Source organism: Pelophylax lessonae (genome assembly GCF_965119305.1).
Source record: "Pelophylax lessonae genome assembly, chromosome: 10".
Lineage (NCBI taxonomy): Eukaryota > Metazoa > Chordata > Amphibia > Anura > Ranidae > Pelophylax > Pelophylax lessonae.
In genome coordinates this window covers 49,777,435-49,796,723 of record NC_138777.1, presented here as the reverse complement: position 1 = coordinate 49,796,723, position 19,289 = coordinate 49,777,435, and the positions used below count along the sequence as shown (strand labels likewise).

The following is a 19,289-nucleotide window of genomic DNA, read 5'->3' as shown; positions in this document are numbered from 1 at the left end:
CCATAGAATCCTCCTTGATCCATATTACTACTCTTGCAGTGCAAGTAGAGTCGTTAGGCCCAGGCTCAGGCACACCTGCAGGCTTGAAGGTAATTCCTGATGGGTTATTTATCCTCTGGATATGTGCTTATTTCATTCCGATACTGATGTCACCAGGCAGAAGAAGAGTGGCCAGCATGGGACATGTAACTTCTCACCAGGTGGGTACCTGCTTAATTGTACCAGTCATTGTTCCTCACACTGGCACCAATATATCTGCCATTGTTCCTCACAATTACACAAATGTAAACACCGGTACATTACATACTCCTGACTTCTGAACTCTATACACTATGTTGTAGGTTACACATACCTCACAACTTTCTGAGATGGGAATGAGGGACACCAACCAGTAAAAGTATGTAGGCATAGGACACACCCCCTGCTACACACCCTTAAAGGAAAATTGTACTAAAAAAATGATTGGTTAAACCCACAAGTGCTCTTTTACCACTACTATTCCTTTATATATGTTTCTGAAATGTACAGATGCAGCAATTTAGAAGATGGATGGAAGGTTTAGCACTGGGAAACACTTTTTGAAAGATAAAAAGTGCATTTTATATACAACTATATAGATCAGACCAAAATGATGGACAAATGAGGAGGAATGAGGGACAGAGGGACTTTGTTCCAAATCAGGGACAGTCCCTGGAAATCAGGGACAGTTGGGAGCTATGGGTTACATACTTCTGACCACTGCCTTCTATAGGGTATGTTTTACATTACATCCTCCTGATTGCTACACTGTAAACACAATGTTGTATTTTATAATTTCCTGCACTTTATACATCAGCCTTTCTTTTATATCAGTGGAACCCTTAAATAACTTCCAAGTCTCAGGGCGACACTACTAAAATGAATTTATTGGAGGTCAGTGGGAAGATAGTCCCCATTAGCATGGTGGTCTGAATGCCACCCTTGAAGACAGCTTCAAAGATCATAGGTGTTATGCTGCTGGCTCTGCCAAGTGACATTGGCCCCAGAACTATGCAGGCACCATAAAATTGGAGGTGAATCAACCACAGCTTAAGGGACCCCTACCCTAACAACCTCTGGAGGAACCCTGGTTGAAAATACCTGCTATACACTTTGTTGGAAGTTACATACTTCTGACCCATGCTCTTTATAGGATTTGTTCTACATTGCAAGCTCCAGACTACTGCTCCCTATACACTATCTAGAATAGTTTAGGAATTTGTTATGGGACTTTTAAGGTGCCAACATGCAAATAAATGATGGAGAAAGAATAATTTTGTTAAAAACAATTTTACAAATTTGTATTAATCAGAAATAACAAACATTGTTTTAAAAACATATAAAAAGAAAGAATAACTGTATAATGCCTGCTCAACATGTTTCGCCATCTAGCGATAGCTTCTTCAGAGCACTGACGGGCATCTCTAATGAGTTATTTTTCTGTATACAATGAAAAAATATTATATGAGGATCTCTACCAGATCGTTTCTTACTAATAAATGAGTGTAGGCAATACCTGTAGCAATCCTCCTTTCCATGGACCAGTCAGACTGACTGTCCATGTGTGTGCTGGCATTTACATCATGAGGATAGGTAAATATATGGTAGATATATAGATATATAAAATCTAATGCAGACATATATAAAATATGTTTATAATTTTCAAATTTTTTTTATTTAGATTAGATATATCAGATTAAAAACAAAGTTGGTTTGGCTCTTTCCCCCTCTATGATGCATCGCATGCAAAATGGGGGATTTCATCCTTGAGTTTCATATCTAGAGGCATTTCCATCTTGGCCCTTTCTATATTGAGCACAATTCAGTCTTTTTGGAGGTATGTTCTGTGGTTTACTTTTCAGTGGTTAATGTTGAGTACAATGAATGGTATAAAATGTATGTACAAATATAAAATTCTCATATAATATTTTTTCATTGTATACAGAAAAATAACTCATTAGAGATGCCCGTCCACTCCTGAAGAAGCTATCGCTAGATGGCGAAACATATTGAGCAGGCATTATACAGTTATTCTTTCATTTTATATGTTTTTAAAACAGTGTTTGTTATTTCTGATTAATAAAGATGTGTAAAATTGTTTTTATCAAAATGATTCTTTCTCCATCATTTATTTGCATGTTTGCAAATTCCTAGTCTATTCTTACCAATATTAGGGATGTGGTGCTTATGAAGTTTATCTCCGGCAACCATTTAAAAGCTGTGCTTTACATGTTCCTGACTTCTGTAACCCATACACTATAAGGTTGATTTAATAAAGGCAAATAAGATGTTCAATTTTGTAATGGAATTTTACCTTAGCTTAGTGAATGTGGATAAAATGTACTAGGCAAAGAATACCCAATCACATGCAAGGAAAAAAAGAAAAGAGCATTAATTTATTGCGCATGATTAGATGATGGAAGTCAGCCGAGCTTCCCCTCATTTACCGAGCTAAGGGAAAACTCCATTGCAATGTGAAAATCCCTTTCTAAAGAGAAAAGCCTATTTGCCTTAAAATAAACCTCTATCATGTAGGTCACATACTTGTGATCTCTGTCTTCCATAGTGTATATTGTATATTAGATCCTCCTGATAGCTACAGTCTTAATACTATTGTACTTTACATACTCATGACTTATGCACTCCATACACAATGTTATAGGTTACAAACCTCAGAGCACCGCCCTCCGTAAGTTATGTTGTACATTATATACACCTGACCACTACACTCTATACACTATGTTGTACTTTACACAGTACTTGCATCTCCATTCTATACATGATGTTGTAGGTTACATACTTATGACCTCTATGGGTATGTTTTTCATTACATGCTCCAGACTGCTGCACTCTTTAAACTATGATGTACACTACATACTCTTGACCAAAGTATATACTATCTCCTCAAGAGTTGTTTGCCAACTAGACTCTCTTTTATCTAATTTAAATTTGTTCTTCTTTAAATAGGCTCAGAATAAGTGTTTGCTCTACGTTTACATTATGTGTGCAGAACACATGTAATGGAAGAGTTTCAACAATGTAATCCATGCTGGAGACTTTCATCAAGTAATGTTAAAAAAAAAAAAAACTCACACTTTTATGTAATCCACATAATGGCAGTGCCTCAAAAACAAAAACGTGCAAAAAGATTTGAGCTGTACATAGAACTGACACAGTAGGTCCCCTGAAGTGCTTTGTGGTTCCTCCTACCAACGGCTGCAGGACTTGCTTGATATGCCTCGCTATATTAAATTATTTTATGTGCTTTAAAAACAAACCTAAATCTTTAGTTACCTATTTTCTCCACAATTCTGCCTTCACTTGCTGCATGCTTATTTCAGATTTGTGATGCAAAGTTTTAAAGTTCGAGAACTTACATTTTCAGCAATAATTCTCTTACTACAAGTTTTCTTAATTTACTTCAATTATTATTTTAGCCCCCAGTGACCTGCACTGCCACTTTCCTATGCATACATACATATATATATATATATATATATATATATATATATATAATATATATATATATATATATATAATATATGTATATATAAACTTTATATGTAAAAAAGAGCTAAAATATATATATAAAGAGTTAAAAAAGTAAAAAATATAATGAGCTATTTACCTGAATCGGTGCTTTAACCATTCATCATGGAAGCTCTGACTTGTGTTGCTTTAATGTGAAGGACTAGGTTCCATGGGAATGTGTAATACAAAAGAACTATAAAGTGCATGAAGACAGGCAGGGATGTGAGCCAGGTCATGGTGTCTCTGGAATAGAGACCGTTGTGGCACACTGATCACCTTCCTTTATAGTAGAACAGCCAGGCACAACCAATATTAAACATTTAACAAGCAAAGCACTACATACTGTATGATCAACTCTAAAATATGCGGTGGCTTACTGCTATGTTTAAAAAAGGTCTCCAGCAAATAATCACACAGCTGGGATAATATATACATATGTAAATAAATGGTTTCCAATGCAAAAAAAAAAATGTGTACTTTTATTCAAGCAGGCTTGTGAGTTACATGGCCTTGCCAGGGTTGCCAATCTCCCGAAGTGAAATTTACTGACATGACATTTAAACTAGGAGGAGGGGGGGGGGGGACCAGTGGTAGAGTCAGTTAGGAGAGAGCTAAGGACAGAGAGTATTATTGGGGGCAGAAGCGAAAGCAGGTCCGTAGCATCTAAAATTGGGGAGTCTGTGCCAGTGGCGGCTGGTGCTCAAAATTTTTGGGGGGACGCAAACAGAAAATTGAGTTACCAGCGTGCCCCCAATCAATGCAGAGTGCCACAGCGTGCACCCAATCAATGCAGAGCGCCACAGTGTGCCCCCAATCAATGCAGAGCGCCACAGCATGCCCCCAATCAATGCAGAGCGCCACAGCGTGCCCCCAGTCAATGCAGAGCGCCACAGCGTGCCCCCCAATCAATGCAGAATGCCACAGCGTGCCCCCCAATCAATGCAGAGTGCCACAGCATGCCCCCCAATCAATGCAGAATGCCACAGCATGCCCCCCAATCAATGCAGTTGGTGTCAGTGGGAGGAATTGAGCCCCATTGTTGGTGTCAGTGGGAGGAATTATGCCCCATTGTTGGTGTCAGTGGGAGGAATTATGCTCCATCATTGGTGTCAGTGGGAGGAAATATGCCCTATTGTTGTTTTCAGTAGATGGAATAGCGCTCGCTCCAAAGGCCAGGTAAAAGCAAGAAAAGGACCACATTCAGCCCCCGGGCCACTGCTTGGAGACCACTGCACTAGGCCTATGCTCCCTTTGTTTTCTCTATGTTTTCAAGATTCCCCAACCTCATGAGGGCAGCATTGGCCAAACATTCCCGTTTTGACAGAGACTTGATCACCTGTCTGGCTTCTCAAGTACCCCTGAGCGCTGTCATAGTGTGGATTTTCTTGCATGAATCCATTCTAAGTAGGGTTGAGCGGACACCTAGATGTCCGTGTTCGACGGGTTCGGCCGAACTTTAAAAAAAAGTCCGGGTCCGTGTCCCGGACTTTTACCGAACTTTTCCCGGACACCGAACCCCATTGAAGTCAATGGGGACCCGAACTTTAAGGCACTAAAATGGCTCTAAAACACCAAAGGAAAGGGCTAGAGTGCTGCAAATGGCAGCAAAACGTAATTAAGAGCATGGCAAGTGCTCTGCAAACAAATGTGGATAGGGAAATAACTTAAAACAACAAAAAAAAACAGAAAAATAAAACAATGTTCTTCTTCATCTCTGAAGGACGAGGCCCATATGGAGTAGGAGGGAGGTTGAGGTGGTGGTGGATGTGGCGGTGACATAGGCGTGCGCACAGGGTGTGCTGGGTGTGCCTGGGCACACCCTAATCACCTAGGGCACATAGCATTGCCAGTGAGGAGATGGGAAAGATCTCCCTGGGACCTGCTCTGCTCTATTTCTCCTTGCCTACAGGTACATGGCCCCGATACATTACTCTCCCTGCTGGCAAACACATGCATGTGTATTTCAACTTTGGGGTGCACACCTTAATGCAATAGGCTGCGCACACCTATGGGCGGTGTAGGTGGAAGCGGCGGTGGAGGAGGACCAGGGCCGGATTAACAGCATCATGGGCTTGGTGCTGAGGATTTTGAAGGGCCTTAAGGGCCGTGCCTTGCCATGCACCCAGAGGAGGAAGGGTGCAGCCATGCATGCCTAATTCAACATGGGATGCTGTCTCTGAAGCCCATAAACACATCCATGCATCGCCAACTGTCCCTCCTTGTCCGGCCTTCACGCTGTGTGGGGAGGTTCTGAGGGTGCTGCCTGGGGAAGCGAGCATAGAAGCCAGACTTCTGTGTTTACAAGTGACAGAAGAGCGGTAACAGTGAATATGGCCAACCCGGGGCCTATATAAAAGGTAGGGGCCTGGAGCTGCAGCTCCAATAGCCCCTACATTAATCTGGCCCTGAGGAGGAGGACGAGGTAGCCAACACTGCTTCTTTTCAAAAATTTTAAATGAGGGTACACCCCAAAAGAGTGAGAAAGAGCAAAAATGGAACAATGGGTGGGTAAGGTCGGTATCCATTGCTATTCTGCATAAGGTACGGAAAAGTCCCGTGGGATCCATGCCTGGTTCATTTTAATGAACGTGAGCTTGTCCACATTGTCTCTGGACAGGCGGCTGCGCTTGTCTGTTATAACGCCCCCAGCCGTGCTAAATACCCGTTCAGATAATACACTGGCTGCAGGGCACGCCAGCACCTCCAAGGCGTAAAGGGCAAGCTCAGGCCATGTGCCCAATTTGGAGACCCAGAAGTTGAAGGGGGCAGACCCGTCATTCACTACATGTAGGCGTGTGCACACATACTGCTCCACCATGTTGGTAAAATGCTGCCTCCTGCTAAGACGTTCCATCTGAGCTGCTGGTGCTGCTGTTTGTTGTGGCGTGCTGACAAAGCTTTTCCACATTTCGGCCATGCTAACCCTGCCTTCTGAGGTGCTGGCGGTGCCCTGGTTGCGTTGGCGACCTCCTCCTCCTCCTCCTCTGCCTTGTGCTTCCACTGTGGCCCCGCTGTCAGATGGGAATGCCAGCAGCATGGCGTCTACCAGCGTGCGCTTGTACTCGCGCATCTTGCGATCGCGCTCCAGTGAGTGAATTAAGGACGGTACGTTGTCCTTGTAACGGGGATCCAGCAGCGTGGCCACCCAGTAATCAGCACAAGTTAGAATGTGGGCAACTCGGCGGTCGTTGTGGAGACACTGCAGCATGTAATCGCTCATGTGTGCCAGGCTGCCCAGAGGCAACGAAAGGCTGTCCTCTGTGGGAGGTGTATCGTCCGTGTCCTCTGTATCCCCCCAGCCACGCACCAGTGATGGCCATGAGCTGGCCTGGGTGCCACCCTGCTGTGAACATGGTTCCATCTCCTCCTCCAGCTCCTCCTCCTCCTCATCCTCCTCATCCTCCAGAACTGTGCCCCTGCTGGACAATTGCGTCCCTGGCGTTTGCGTGTGCAGGAACCCACCCTCGGAGCCCCTTGCGAATGACTGCCCTGAAAGCCTTGGAAATGTTACCTCTTCATCCTCCTCCTCCTCCTCATCCTGTGCCACATCCTCTTCCATCATCGCCCGAATTGTTTTTTCAAGGAGGCATAGAAGTGGGATAGTTAAGCTGAGAACGGCGTCATTGCCACTGGCCATGTTGGTGGAGTACTCAAAACAGCGCAACAAGGCACACAGGTCTCGCATGGAGGCCCAGTTAAATTAAATAGCGGAATAGAAAATATGATCCAAAAAAAGTGTATGTATATCACACGTACACAACCACACTGGGCCCCAATTACTATTGTTTGTACCCCTAAAAGGCTAGATGAGGAGTAGGGGGAGTATGGAACAGGCAGCACCCTCAAACCTTCAGAAGTATGAGATGAACCCCAACAACTTGGAAAGGTGGATCTCTCTCACACGTACCAACACAGACTATCCCCCAATTTAACTGATCCCCAAAGGTTTTTGATTAAATAGCGGAATAGAAAATATGATCCAAAAAAAGTGTATGTATATCACACGTACACAACCACACTAGGCCCCAATTACTATTGTTTGTACCCCTAAAAGGCTAGGAGTAGGGGGAGTATGGAACAGGCAGCACCCTCAAACCTTCAGAAGTATGAGATGAACCCCAACAACTTGGAAAGGTGGATCTCTCTCACACGTACCAACACAGACTATCCCCCAATTTAACTGATCCCCAAAGGTTTTTGATTAAATAGCGGAATAGAAAATATGATCCAAAAAAAGTGTATGTATATCACACGTACACAACCACACTAGGCCCCAATTACTATTGTTTGTACCCCTAAAAGGCTAGATGAGGAGTAGGGGGAGTATGGAACAGGCAGCACCCTCAAACCTTCAGAAGTATGAGATGAACCCCAACAACTTGGAAAGGTGGATCTCTCTCACACGTACCAACACAGACTATCCCCCAATTTAACTGATCCCCAAAGGTTTTTGATTAAATAGCGGAATAGAAAATATGATCCAAAAAAAGTGTATGTATATCACACGTACACAACCACACTAGGCCCCAATTACTATTGTTTGTACCCCTAAAAGGCTAGGAGTAGGGGGAGTATGGAACAGGCAGCACCCTCAAACCTTCAGAAGTATGAGATGAACCCCAACAACTTGGAAAGGTGGATCTCTCTCACACGTACCAACACAGACTATCCCCCAATTTAACTGATCCCCAAAGGTTTTTGATTAAATAGCGGAATAGAAAATATGATCCAAAAAAAGTGTATGTATATCACACGTACACAACCACACTAGGCCCCAATTACTATTGTTTGTACCCCTAAAAGGCTAGGAGTAGGGGGAGTATGGAACAGGCAGCACCCTCAAACCTTCAGAAGTATGAGATGAACCCCAACAACTTGGAAAGGTGGATCTCTCTCACACGTACCAACACAGACTATCCCCCAATTTAACTGATCCCCAAAGGTTTTTGATTAAATAGCGGAATAGAAAATATGATCCAAAAAAAGTGTATGTATATCACACGTACACAACCACACTAGGCCCCAATTACTATTGTTTGTACCCCTAAAAGGCTAGATGAGGAGTAGGGGGAGTATGGAACAGGCAGCACCCTCAAACCTTCAGAAGTATGAGATGAACCCCAACAACTTGGAAAGGTGGATCTCTCTCACACGTACCAACACAGACTATCCCCCAATTTAACTGATCCCCAAAGGTTTTTGATTAAATAGCGGAATAGAAAATATGATCCAAAAAAAGTGTATGTATATCACACGTACACAACCACACTAGGCCCCAATTACTATTGTTTGTACCCCTAAAAGGCTAGGAGTAGGGGGAGTATGGAACAGGCAGCACCCTCAAACCTTCAGAAGTATGAGATGAACCCCAACAACTTGGAAAGGTGGATCTCTCTCACACGTACCAACACAGACTATCCCCCAATTTAACTGATCCCCAAAGGTTTTTGATTAAATAGCGGAATAGAAAATATGATCCAAAAAAAGTGTATGTATATCACACGTACACAACCACACTAGGCCCCAATTACTATTGTTTGTACCCCTAAAAGGCTAGATGAGGAGTAGGGGGAGTATGGAACAGGCAGCACCCTCAAACCTTCAGAAGTATGAGATGAACCCCAACAACTTGGAAAGGTGGATCTCTCTCACACGTACCAACACAGACTATCCCCCAATTTAACTGATCCCCAAAGGTTTTTGATTAAATAGCGGAATAGAAAATATGATCCAAAAAAAGTGTATGTATATCACACGTACACAACCACACTAGGCCCCAATTACTATTGTTTGTACCCCTAAAAGGCTAGATGAGGAGTAGGGGGGGTATGGAACAGGCAGCACCCTCAAACCTTCAGAAGTATGAGATGAACCCCAACAACTTGGAAAGGTGGATCTCTCTCACACGTACCAACACAGACTATCCCCCAATTTAACTGATCCCCAAAGGTTTTTGATTAAATAGCGGAATAGAAAATATGATCCAAAAAAAGTGTATGTATATCACACGTACACAACCACACTAGGCCCCAATTACTATTGTTTGTACCCCTAAAAGGCTAGGAGTAGGGGGAGTATGGAACAGGCAGCACCCTCAAACCTTCAGAAGTATGAGATGAACCCCAACAACTTGGAAAGGTGGATCTCTCTCACACGTACCAACACAGACTATCCCCCAATTTAACTGATCCCCAAAGGTTTTTGATTAAATAGCGGAATAGAAAATATGATCCAAAAAAAGTGTATGTATATCACACGTACACAACCACACTAGGCCCCAATTACTATTGTTTGTACCCCTAAAAGGCTAGATGAGGAGTAGGGGGAGTATGGAACAGGCAGCACCCTCAAATCTTCAGAAGTATGAGATTGTGTTCACTGTACCCCACAAAGATTGAGTTCACTGCACCCCACAATGATTGTGTTCACTGCACCCCACAAAGATTGTGTTCACTGCACCTCACAAAGATTGTGTTCACTGTACCCCCCAAAGATTGTGTTCACTGCACCCCACAAAGATTCTGTTCACTGTACCCCACAAAGATTGTGTTCACTGCACCCTAAAAGGATGTTGTTCACTGCACCCCACAAAGATTGTGTTCACTGCACCCTAAAAGGATGTTGTTCACTGCACCCCAAAAAGATTGTGTTCACTGTACCCCCCCAAAGATTGTGTTCACTGCACCCCACAAAGATTGTGTTCACTGCACCCCAAAAAGATTGTGTTCACTGTACCCCCCAAAGATTGTGTTCACTGCACCCCAAAAAGATTGTGTTCACTGTACCCCCCAAAGATTGTGTTCACTGCACCCCACAAAGATTCTGTTCACTGTACCCCACAAAGATTGTGTTCACTGCACCCCAAAAAGATTGTGTTCACTGTACCCCCCCAAAGATTGTGTTCACTGCACCCCACAAAGATTCTGTTCACTGCACCCCACAAAGGATTTTGTTCACTGCACCCCAAAAAGATTGTGTTCACTGCACCCCAAAAAGGATTTTGATCACTGCACCCCAAAAAGGATGTTGTTCACTGCACCCCAAAAATGATTTTGTTCACTCCACCCCAAAAAGATTGTGTTCACTGCACCCCACAAAGATTGTGTTCACTGCACCCCAAAAAGATTGTGTTCACTGTACCCCCCAAAGATTGTGTTCACTGCACCCCACAAAGATTCTGTTCACTGTACCCCACAAAGATTGTGTTCACTGCACCCCAAAAAGATTGTGTTCACTGCACCCCAAAAAGGATGTTGTTCACTGCACCCCAAAAAGGATGTTGTTCACTCCACCCCAAAAAGATTGTGTTCACTGCACCCCACAAAGATTGTGTTCACTGCACCCCAAAAAGATTGTGTTCACTGCACCCCAAAAATGATTTTGTTCACTGCACCCCAAAAAGGATTTTGTTCACTGCACCCCAAAAAGGATGTTGTTCACTCCACCCCAAAAAGATTGTGTTCACTGCACCCCAAAAAGATTGTGTTCACTGCACCCCACAAAGGATTTTGTTCACTGCACCCCAAAAAGATTGTGTTCACTGCACCCCAAAAAGGATGTTGTTCACTGCACCCCAAAAAGGATTTTGTTCACTGCATCCCAAAAAGATTGTGTTCACTGCACCCCACAAAGGATTTTGTTCACTGCACCCCACAAAGATTGTGTTCACTGCACACCAAAAAGGATTGTGTTCACTGCACCCCAAAAAGATTTTGTTCACTGCACCCCAAAAAGATTGTGTTCACTGCAGCCCAAAAAGATTGTGTTCACTGCAGCCCAAAAAGATTGTGTTCACTGCAGCCCAAAAAGATTGTGTTCACTGCAGCTCACACACAGAAAAATGGATGTGGATCACTGACACCTGCCTATCTCCAATCCCACACCACACAGCAATATCGATTGTAGTTTGTAGAACACAGTTTCCCTAAAATTCAGCAGACTCTGTCCCTAACAGGATTGAGAAGAGATCGTAGATCAGGATTGAGTGCAGATTCACCCCACCCCCCACACAGCAATATCGATTGTAGTTTGTAGAAGACACTGACCCTATAATTCAGCAGACTCTATCCCTAAAATGCCTACAACTCGCCCTGCCTAAACACTCCGACCTGTCCCTCAATTCTATCCGGACACAAATGGTTTTTTCCTGCCTATCTTTCCCTAATCAGCAGCCAGCACATTGATGTGTGCTCTGTCCCTTAGCTAAGCAGCAGAATGACGCTGCTGCGGCGGCTGCCTCGAACTTATAAAGACTTGGTCACATGCTTCAGACGGCCAATCACAGCTACTAAGACATTTGCAGGCATGGCTGGGATGGCTTAAGGCACACCAGTTAAACGATTGTTGATTGGCTGTTGAAAGCCCGCCATGAAAAGAGCGCCAAAGCATGCAAAACCCGGAAATAAAACGACCGAACACGGATTTTTACCCGAACATACAGTAAAGTGTCCGTGTCCGTGTTCGGGTAAAAAAAATCCAATTATTCGGTACGAACACGAATAATACAGTCCGTGTTCGCTCAACACTAATTCTAAGTCACAGACCTGGAACGAGTATGCAGCAAATTAAAGTCAGAATTCCTGATTACATCAGGAACTTAAAGTACCAAAGCTATTGGACAACAATGAAAGCCCTGCAATTTGCATTTTGAGAAGGAAAGGTCAGAGGCAATGATAGCCAATGTATTTATTCCAACAGGCAAACAGAGTGGCTAGGGAGCAAAGGGAAGATGAGCGTAAGTAGCAGGGGATCTGAAGCAGCAGTTTAGTGAACTTTTTTTCCTGTATGTGTTGAGCTGCAAAGCACAGAACCAAATAAAAAAATACAATTAAAAAACTGCTGGTAAAGCAGAGAAAAAAAAATATTTTTAATGTTTTCGTTCAATGTTTTTTTATTTCCTTTGCTAAGCAATTTTTTTATTTTTTTTATTGATATTTAATGTGCCTTTGAATTTGCCAACAAATTTAACTACTCCAGGAGAGTAGATTCCCTAGCACAGCCCCCTCCCGCCTTGCAGATCATAGCCCTCTCCTCTTTTAGGAGTGTCTAATAATTGTCAGTGCTGGAACAGCTCCTTCATCCCTCCTCTCACCTCCCTATACCACCATAACTTTATATACAGCTGCCAGTGGAGAAGCTAAGGAGAATACTATAGATCGGCCACTCAACTATGGTTCCTCCAGAGTTTGCTACGGGTTCCTAGAGCTGTGGCTAATTGACCTCCCATTTGATGGTGCCTGCATAGTTTCGGGTCCAGTGCCACAGGGCAGAGCCAGCAACATAACACCGATGATCTTTTTACCTGTCTGTAAGGGTCTCATTCTAATCACCACTGTAAGGAGGTTATTCTTCTCACTGATTACCAAAAAATTAATTTTATTTATTTATTTTTTTTTTTGCAGGTTCCTTTGGGATAAAAAGGGTGAGAAATGCTGCTTTAGAGTGATAGTTTTGAGCTTTGTTGGGCTGCTGAACTCACATCCAAGATGGTAGCTCCCAGCAGCAGTCTCAGGCCTCTTGGTTTACACAGGGGAGGCTTTAACTGGTAAATAAAATGCTTAAAATACATGAAATAAACATATAATCTTATGGAAAGACTTTGTTAAAATAAATTGTTTGGTTACAGGGTCCCTTTAAAGCAGTTGTTAAAAAGAAAAAAATGGGCCCCTCCAGGGTAATGTCATACACCTAGTGCTAGTATGTATCACATGCTAGCACATTATGACAGATTTACCTTAAAAGGAAGCCCTCCCGCGGTGTGCTGTCAACACTGACAGGGGTTTCATCTTTACCTGGTCTTGCTTCCGGGTTCTCCGGCTCCCGCGCTTGAATGGCCGAGCTGTGATGATGTCACTCCAGCGCATCGAGAGTGCGCGAGAGTCATGGCTGTGCAACAGCTCCTTTAACCACTTAAGCCCCGGAAGATTTTACCCCCTTCCTGACCAGGGCCTATTTTGCGATTCGGCACTGCGTGAATTTAACTGACAATTGCGCGGTCGTGCGATGCTGTACCTAAACGAATTTGACATCCTTTTTTTTCCCACAAACAGAGCTTTCTTTTGGTGGTATTTAATCACCTGTGCGATTTTTTGATCATGCGCTATAAACAAAAAAAGAGCATCAATTTTGCAAAAATAACAATATTTTTCACATTTTTTTATATGAAATTCCCACCAAAAAATGTAAAAATCAAAATTTTTTAACAATTTCAGCCAATTTGTTTTATGCTACATATGTTTGGTAAAAAAAATTGCAAAAAGCGTATTTTGATTGGTTTGCGCAAAAGTTATCGCGTTTACTAACAAAGGGAAAGATTTTTGTCATTTTTTTTTAACGCGTAATAGTGGCGATCTGCGTTTTTTTTGCGGGACTGCGACATTGCGGCGGACAGATCGGACCCTTGACTGAAATTTTTGACACTTTTGGGGTTACCAGTGACATTACTACAGTAATCAGTGCTATACATATGCACTGTTAATGTAAAATGACACTGGCAGTGAAGGGGTTAACTTTTTTTGAGAGGGAGGGGTTATGTGTGTCCCTAGGGGCGTGATTCTAACTGTGATTGGCTGTGGCTTGAGGTGTAGGAACAGTGATAAACGGTCCTACATAGTAGAACCGTACGATCACTATTCTTACACAGGGGAGAATGACAGGCGGCTTGTTTACATTAGCCGCCTGCCTTTCTCCTGCTCTAACGGACGATTGCGAGTGACCGGCGGATATCGGGTCCGTCGATCACACGTGCGGGGGGGTCCGTGACCGTGCGGGAGCTCCCTAGACCCTCACAGGCTAGCGATGTAGCCCTACGTCGCTTTGCCTATGAGGGGCTGACCGCCGCAGTAAATAGTCGTTCGGCGGTCGGCAAGCGGTTAATGGACAGCATCCGCAATGGACATGCGCTGGTGACGTCACTGGCTGCTACTAAAGTAAATGCCTATTTCAGAAAATATTTACTGTACCTTATTATAGGCTGTAGAAATAAATAAAAAAGCGGATTTTACTGCTGCTTTATGGATGATCTAAAACATATCTCTAAACAGAGGATGAACCCGATTCTTCTAACTAAATAAAAAACCTTACAAACCTTTCTTTTAACCTCAGGATAAAATATACTTACACGGCAGTTAAAGCTAGCTTGGCCTTTTGCAGGCCCAGCACAAGACATGCTTCTTGTAATTCTTCCATAGTAACTTTCACAAACACCATCTGCCTCCAATGGAACTTCCATCTGCTGAAGCTTTGTAGCCATTTCTCCTGCAATTGGTAACATTATGTTATTTTTACTGTTTATTTTATTGCTCTTCAGTGGGGAGGAAATAAAAGGCATCTTTCTTTAAAAGAGATGTATGGGTTTTTTTTTTTGTAGAATGATACTTACCTAGGTTGATGCAGCTCCCATCCGATGCTACATCAGTCCCCTGGCGCCTCTAACAATAAGAACCAAGAGATTGAACACCGCCGATCGCTCGGTTCTCACAGTTCCCTGAGCAGGGAGCTGCTGACTGACAGTCAGCAGTTCTCTGCTCTGACCACACTGTGGAGGGAGCAGGAACGACCGACTCGCATGTGGGCGGATCCCGACTCCCTTGCCGCTATCCTGCCGCTCTGTGACGTCAGCCGAAAGAGGGCTTCAACCCGCTGTCTGTTGAAAATGCATCACAGGAGTGCACAACTAACTGCACTCCTGTGATCCACAGGAGAAGTACAGCCAAACGAGCTTAGGCTGTACTTCTCCTTTAATCCCTTCCGGTCCAACCCAGCGTCCCTTCAAGTGGGTCTAATATGTCCAGGGGGCTGGATGGGCTTTCCAATCAAAAGACCACTGTAATTGGTTGTCACATAATCAGGAGCCCATATTGTGAGCTTCCAATCATAATGGGAGATCAAAAGCTGTCAATTGGGAGCACATAGTGAGCATGCTCTCTGCACAGAAACCTTGCCCGTCTATGGATGTATATGTGTGGAGTGTGGGCATTAAAGCCCACCCTCTTTGCTACCACATACGGTTTATGTGTTAATATTGTATCCGTAACAATTTTAGAAATATCTTAAGTAGACATAAGTGTGGTTCCATTTTAAATACAGACATATCTCCATGGTCATATTTTAAAATGGGTCTGAACAACTTCTGAGGACTAGAAGGAGGAATTGAAGATTGATCTGCAAGCGGTCCAGTCCGCCCAAAAGCGATATTTTAGTTACAGATGGAGCCAGGTGGGCTGGGTCGGCCCCACCTTTATTTATCATGAATTCTTCAAAAGTCTGATACCTCTGCCAAAACCCCCAGAGTTTGTTCCTGCTCTGGTAGTTTAGGTGCCCCCCACCTTTACATGTTCCAAAACCTCCTGTAGCATTCTACATACTTTAAAATACATTTAAAAATCCAACCGTTTCCAAGACTATGGGTTCCATTATTCCTAATCTTCCCCAGATTTTTTTACTCTGAATACCAGATTCCATTAAACATGCCAAAAGGGATAGTCTCTTCTGGGATGTCCTGGTTTTTTTGAGGTAAGGGGTTTATGATCACATTTGCTCCGAATTGGTACCGAACACGAGCTATCTCTTGTCCTGCAAACAATTCCCCCCCCCCCCTTTTTTTTCTCTCTCTCTCTCATCCTCTTCCCGTCTCTTTTCTTTTTTTCTATTCCCTTGCCATACGGTCTCTACTTCTGTCTATGGGCGAGCGGTCCTCCTTGGTCTGCCTTACACCCCTTCTGGGGATCCTCTAGTTTAACGGGACCCAATCACTGGTAGAGTTTCCTGTTAAGGGGTGAAGGGTTGTGACCAGATATCTCTAGCTAGGTTCATAGACATTTATAATGACTGTATTCTACTTTATTTGTCAATAACCCTTTATTGTACTTTTTCTTTCTAGAAGGAAATTGGTTTTTGCTACTATTTGACTGACTTTGTTGTAAACTAACAAATTTTTTTTCTAATAAACACATTGAAACAAAAAAAAAAAAAAACATGCCAAAAAGGATATCCTTAGACATTTCCTTCTGCTGCGTGTACTTTGATCCCTCACCACAAACACCTAGTCTTTCAGATTGGGTCACAGAATTAGACTTCATATTTGCATAGAACTCCGCCTAGCCCAGGGAAATGATAAGTTGCTTGAACTATCCTCTGGAACTCTCAAGAACTCCTTGACTAGTTATCATCCCCCTTATTCTACATTCTTTTAGACTGGGCATGGCAACGGTGGCAGGAGTACCCCTTATCCCCCACTACCTCTGCACCCCCCCCCCCCTCACCACCACCACCACCTTTACTATGCTACCCCATCTCTCTATTAAAACCATAATTTTTGCTGCCCCCCACCCTTTCCTCCCTAAGGCTCCATTCACAGTTGAGCGTATCATTTTACTGGTGTTTTTAAGGGCGCTTTTTTTTTAGCTTTTTTGCAGCTTTTTACAAGCTTCTCTAAAGCGTTTTAGAAGCGTATTACAAGCGTTTTACATATTTAGGTGTTTTTGTTTAGCCAATAGAAAGTACTAGGGGGAGAAGAAGAAGAGGGAGAGAAAATTAGGGGTGGAGATCTGCTGTTGAGCAGAAAACGAGTTACAAAACGCTTTAAAAATGTCCAAGTCAGGTGTTTCTATTGAAGTCTATGGGGCCAAAAAATCTTGTAATCTGCCACAAAGTCCTCACCTTAGCCCATGTATTGAACATGACATCAATACATAAACATGGGCACACTAACCCCTAAATGATGGTGTCTTTATAAAAAAAACTTGATAGTCCCTCTCCCTTATTTCCAAATGTATTTATAGTTTATTGTGCCCCCCGGGAGAAACAGACATCTTGGAACCTTAGCAACTCAAAATGGGTACTGTTGGGTCCTGGAACCTCATGCTAATGTTCTCGATGTTGACATATGTTACACTTGTACTATAATCTCTTGTACCCCCTTCTTCCACATTCTGTATCCCCAATTTGTCCTAAAACACTTAATAAACACAGATTGAATTTAAAAAAAAAAAAGAAAAAAAAAATCAACAATTATGTTCCACTACATTATGGACTACAAAATTTATAGGACTTTTCTCTGGGTGACAGCGCTTTGCATATACAAAGTATTGTTTTCACCCAAGAGCCACATATTTTTGTAATGGCATTTAATTAACAGAATGTCTAAATCCTGGGTAAAAATTAGCTGAATCCTGGGTAAAAACCTTAATTAAAAAAATCCTTATACTGTTCCTTCCTTACTGTATTAGCGCTATAGACCAGGATGGGACATTACAGTACACATACCTTCCCCATTGAGATCCCATCCAGTTACCACACAAATGATGGAAGATGTCAAATTGTTTTTTGAACGAGAGAAACACACTGGTTGTACATTGTCATTGAACAGCAACGGTTCTCCCAGCTGGAGCAGAGCAAGATCGTATTCCAAAGTCAGTGAATTAAATTCAGGATGCAATATGATTTCTTTTATTGAACATTTCTGGAACAGAACAAAAGATAAAGTTTTAAGCCATTTACTGAGAAACTCATACAGAATAGTAATGGAATTTTAAAAATGATCTCTTAAAGGATTACTCCTTTGGACTTGAAAGAAATGTCTATAATTTCCAATGATGAAACGGTTTGATTTTGTAAACATGACACATTGACAGTTTTTTGTTTTTCCTATTTTCTTGGCTGTGTGAGATTTAACTTTACATAGGAAGTTTTACAAGGACTTTGTCCACTCGGCAGAATGTGTTTTAGGGTTTCTTGCCAACTTTAAGTCATCCAAATGTCAAAGTACAACAGCGTTCTGCCCATGCAGGGATTGTTTAGCATAACAACGAACACAAACGTCTTTCAGCCTCCTTGCTATTTGTCGCACAGCTTTATCTATTCCTCCGATGTGTTACTAAACCCACAAATTTAGACAGCAGTTAGTGCTGCAGACCTCAGCATTTGCCACTTTTGCTATGTGGTTTTCTTTTTAAAGGATACGTTCACCTTTGGGAACATGTTATATTTTCCACCAGTTTTTTAGGGTGGAACATATAGCATGTTCCCAATGCTGCAGCCGTTATCTGATCCTGGCACTCCCTGTGACAGCAGTGTGGGGAGAAGTCCCCCATACTAGCTGCCATTTTTTGGGATCAGCGTGACCGCGTGGGGCTCCGCCAACACCGCTGCATCATTCATACACACAGCTCTGTGTATGAATGAACTACAAGTCCTGACATCCTTTGCGAATGTAAGTTAATTGATTCTTCCGGTCAGTGTATCTGCTTGCCCGTACAGGATTTAAGGTCCTTTCACATGGCGGTGTGTCCGATGAGGTCCGTTCTGCTCAGCGGGTGATCGATCCGCCAAAGGTGTGCAGAGACAGAGCTGTAAGATTCCCTGCTGTTCTCTATGGGCAGATCGGATGAGAACGGACTGGGTCAACAGCAACCCCAAACTGTTCCCAGTTGGGAACATGAAATTGTCCAAAATGACTTGGTATGCTGATGCCTTAAGAGTTCCTTTCAATGGAACGAAGGGGCCAAGCCCAAACCCTGAAAAACAACCCCACACCATAATCCTCCCTCCACCAAATGACTTGGACCAGTCCACAAAGAAAGGTCCATAAAGACATAGATGAACAAGTTCAGGGAGGGGGAACTTGACTGGCCCGCAAAGAGTCCTGACCTCAAAGGTGGGCCAACTCATCATTGAACCCTACGGACTAGGACTGGGATGTCATTAAAGTTTGAGTGTGAGTAAAGGCAGGTGTCCCAATA

General features: G+C 43.0%; 1 protein-coding gene across 1 annotated transcript in view; it reads right to left on the bottom strand.

The window, feature by feature from the left end:
* The window catches only part of LOC309565172 (ovochymase-2-like), a 132,007-nt gene that overhangs the window by 27,729 nt on the left and 84,989 nt on the right, over positions 1 to 19,289 (bottom strand). The window contains exons 14-15 of the mRNA XM_082269968.1: positions 17,815 to 18,010; positions 14,669 to 14,805 (exon numbers count right to left, since the gene is read on the bottom strand). Of these exons, the coding sequence (XP_082126094.1) occupies positions 14,669 to 14,805; positions 17,815 to 18,010 (333 nt within the window). The remainder of the gene's footprint in view (positions 1 to 14,668; positions 14,806 to 17,814; positions 18,011 to 19,289) is intronic.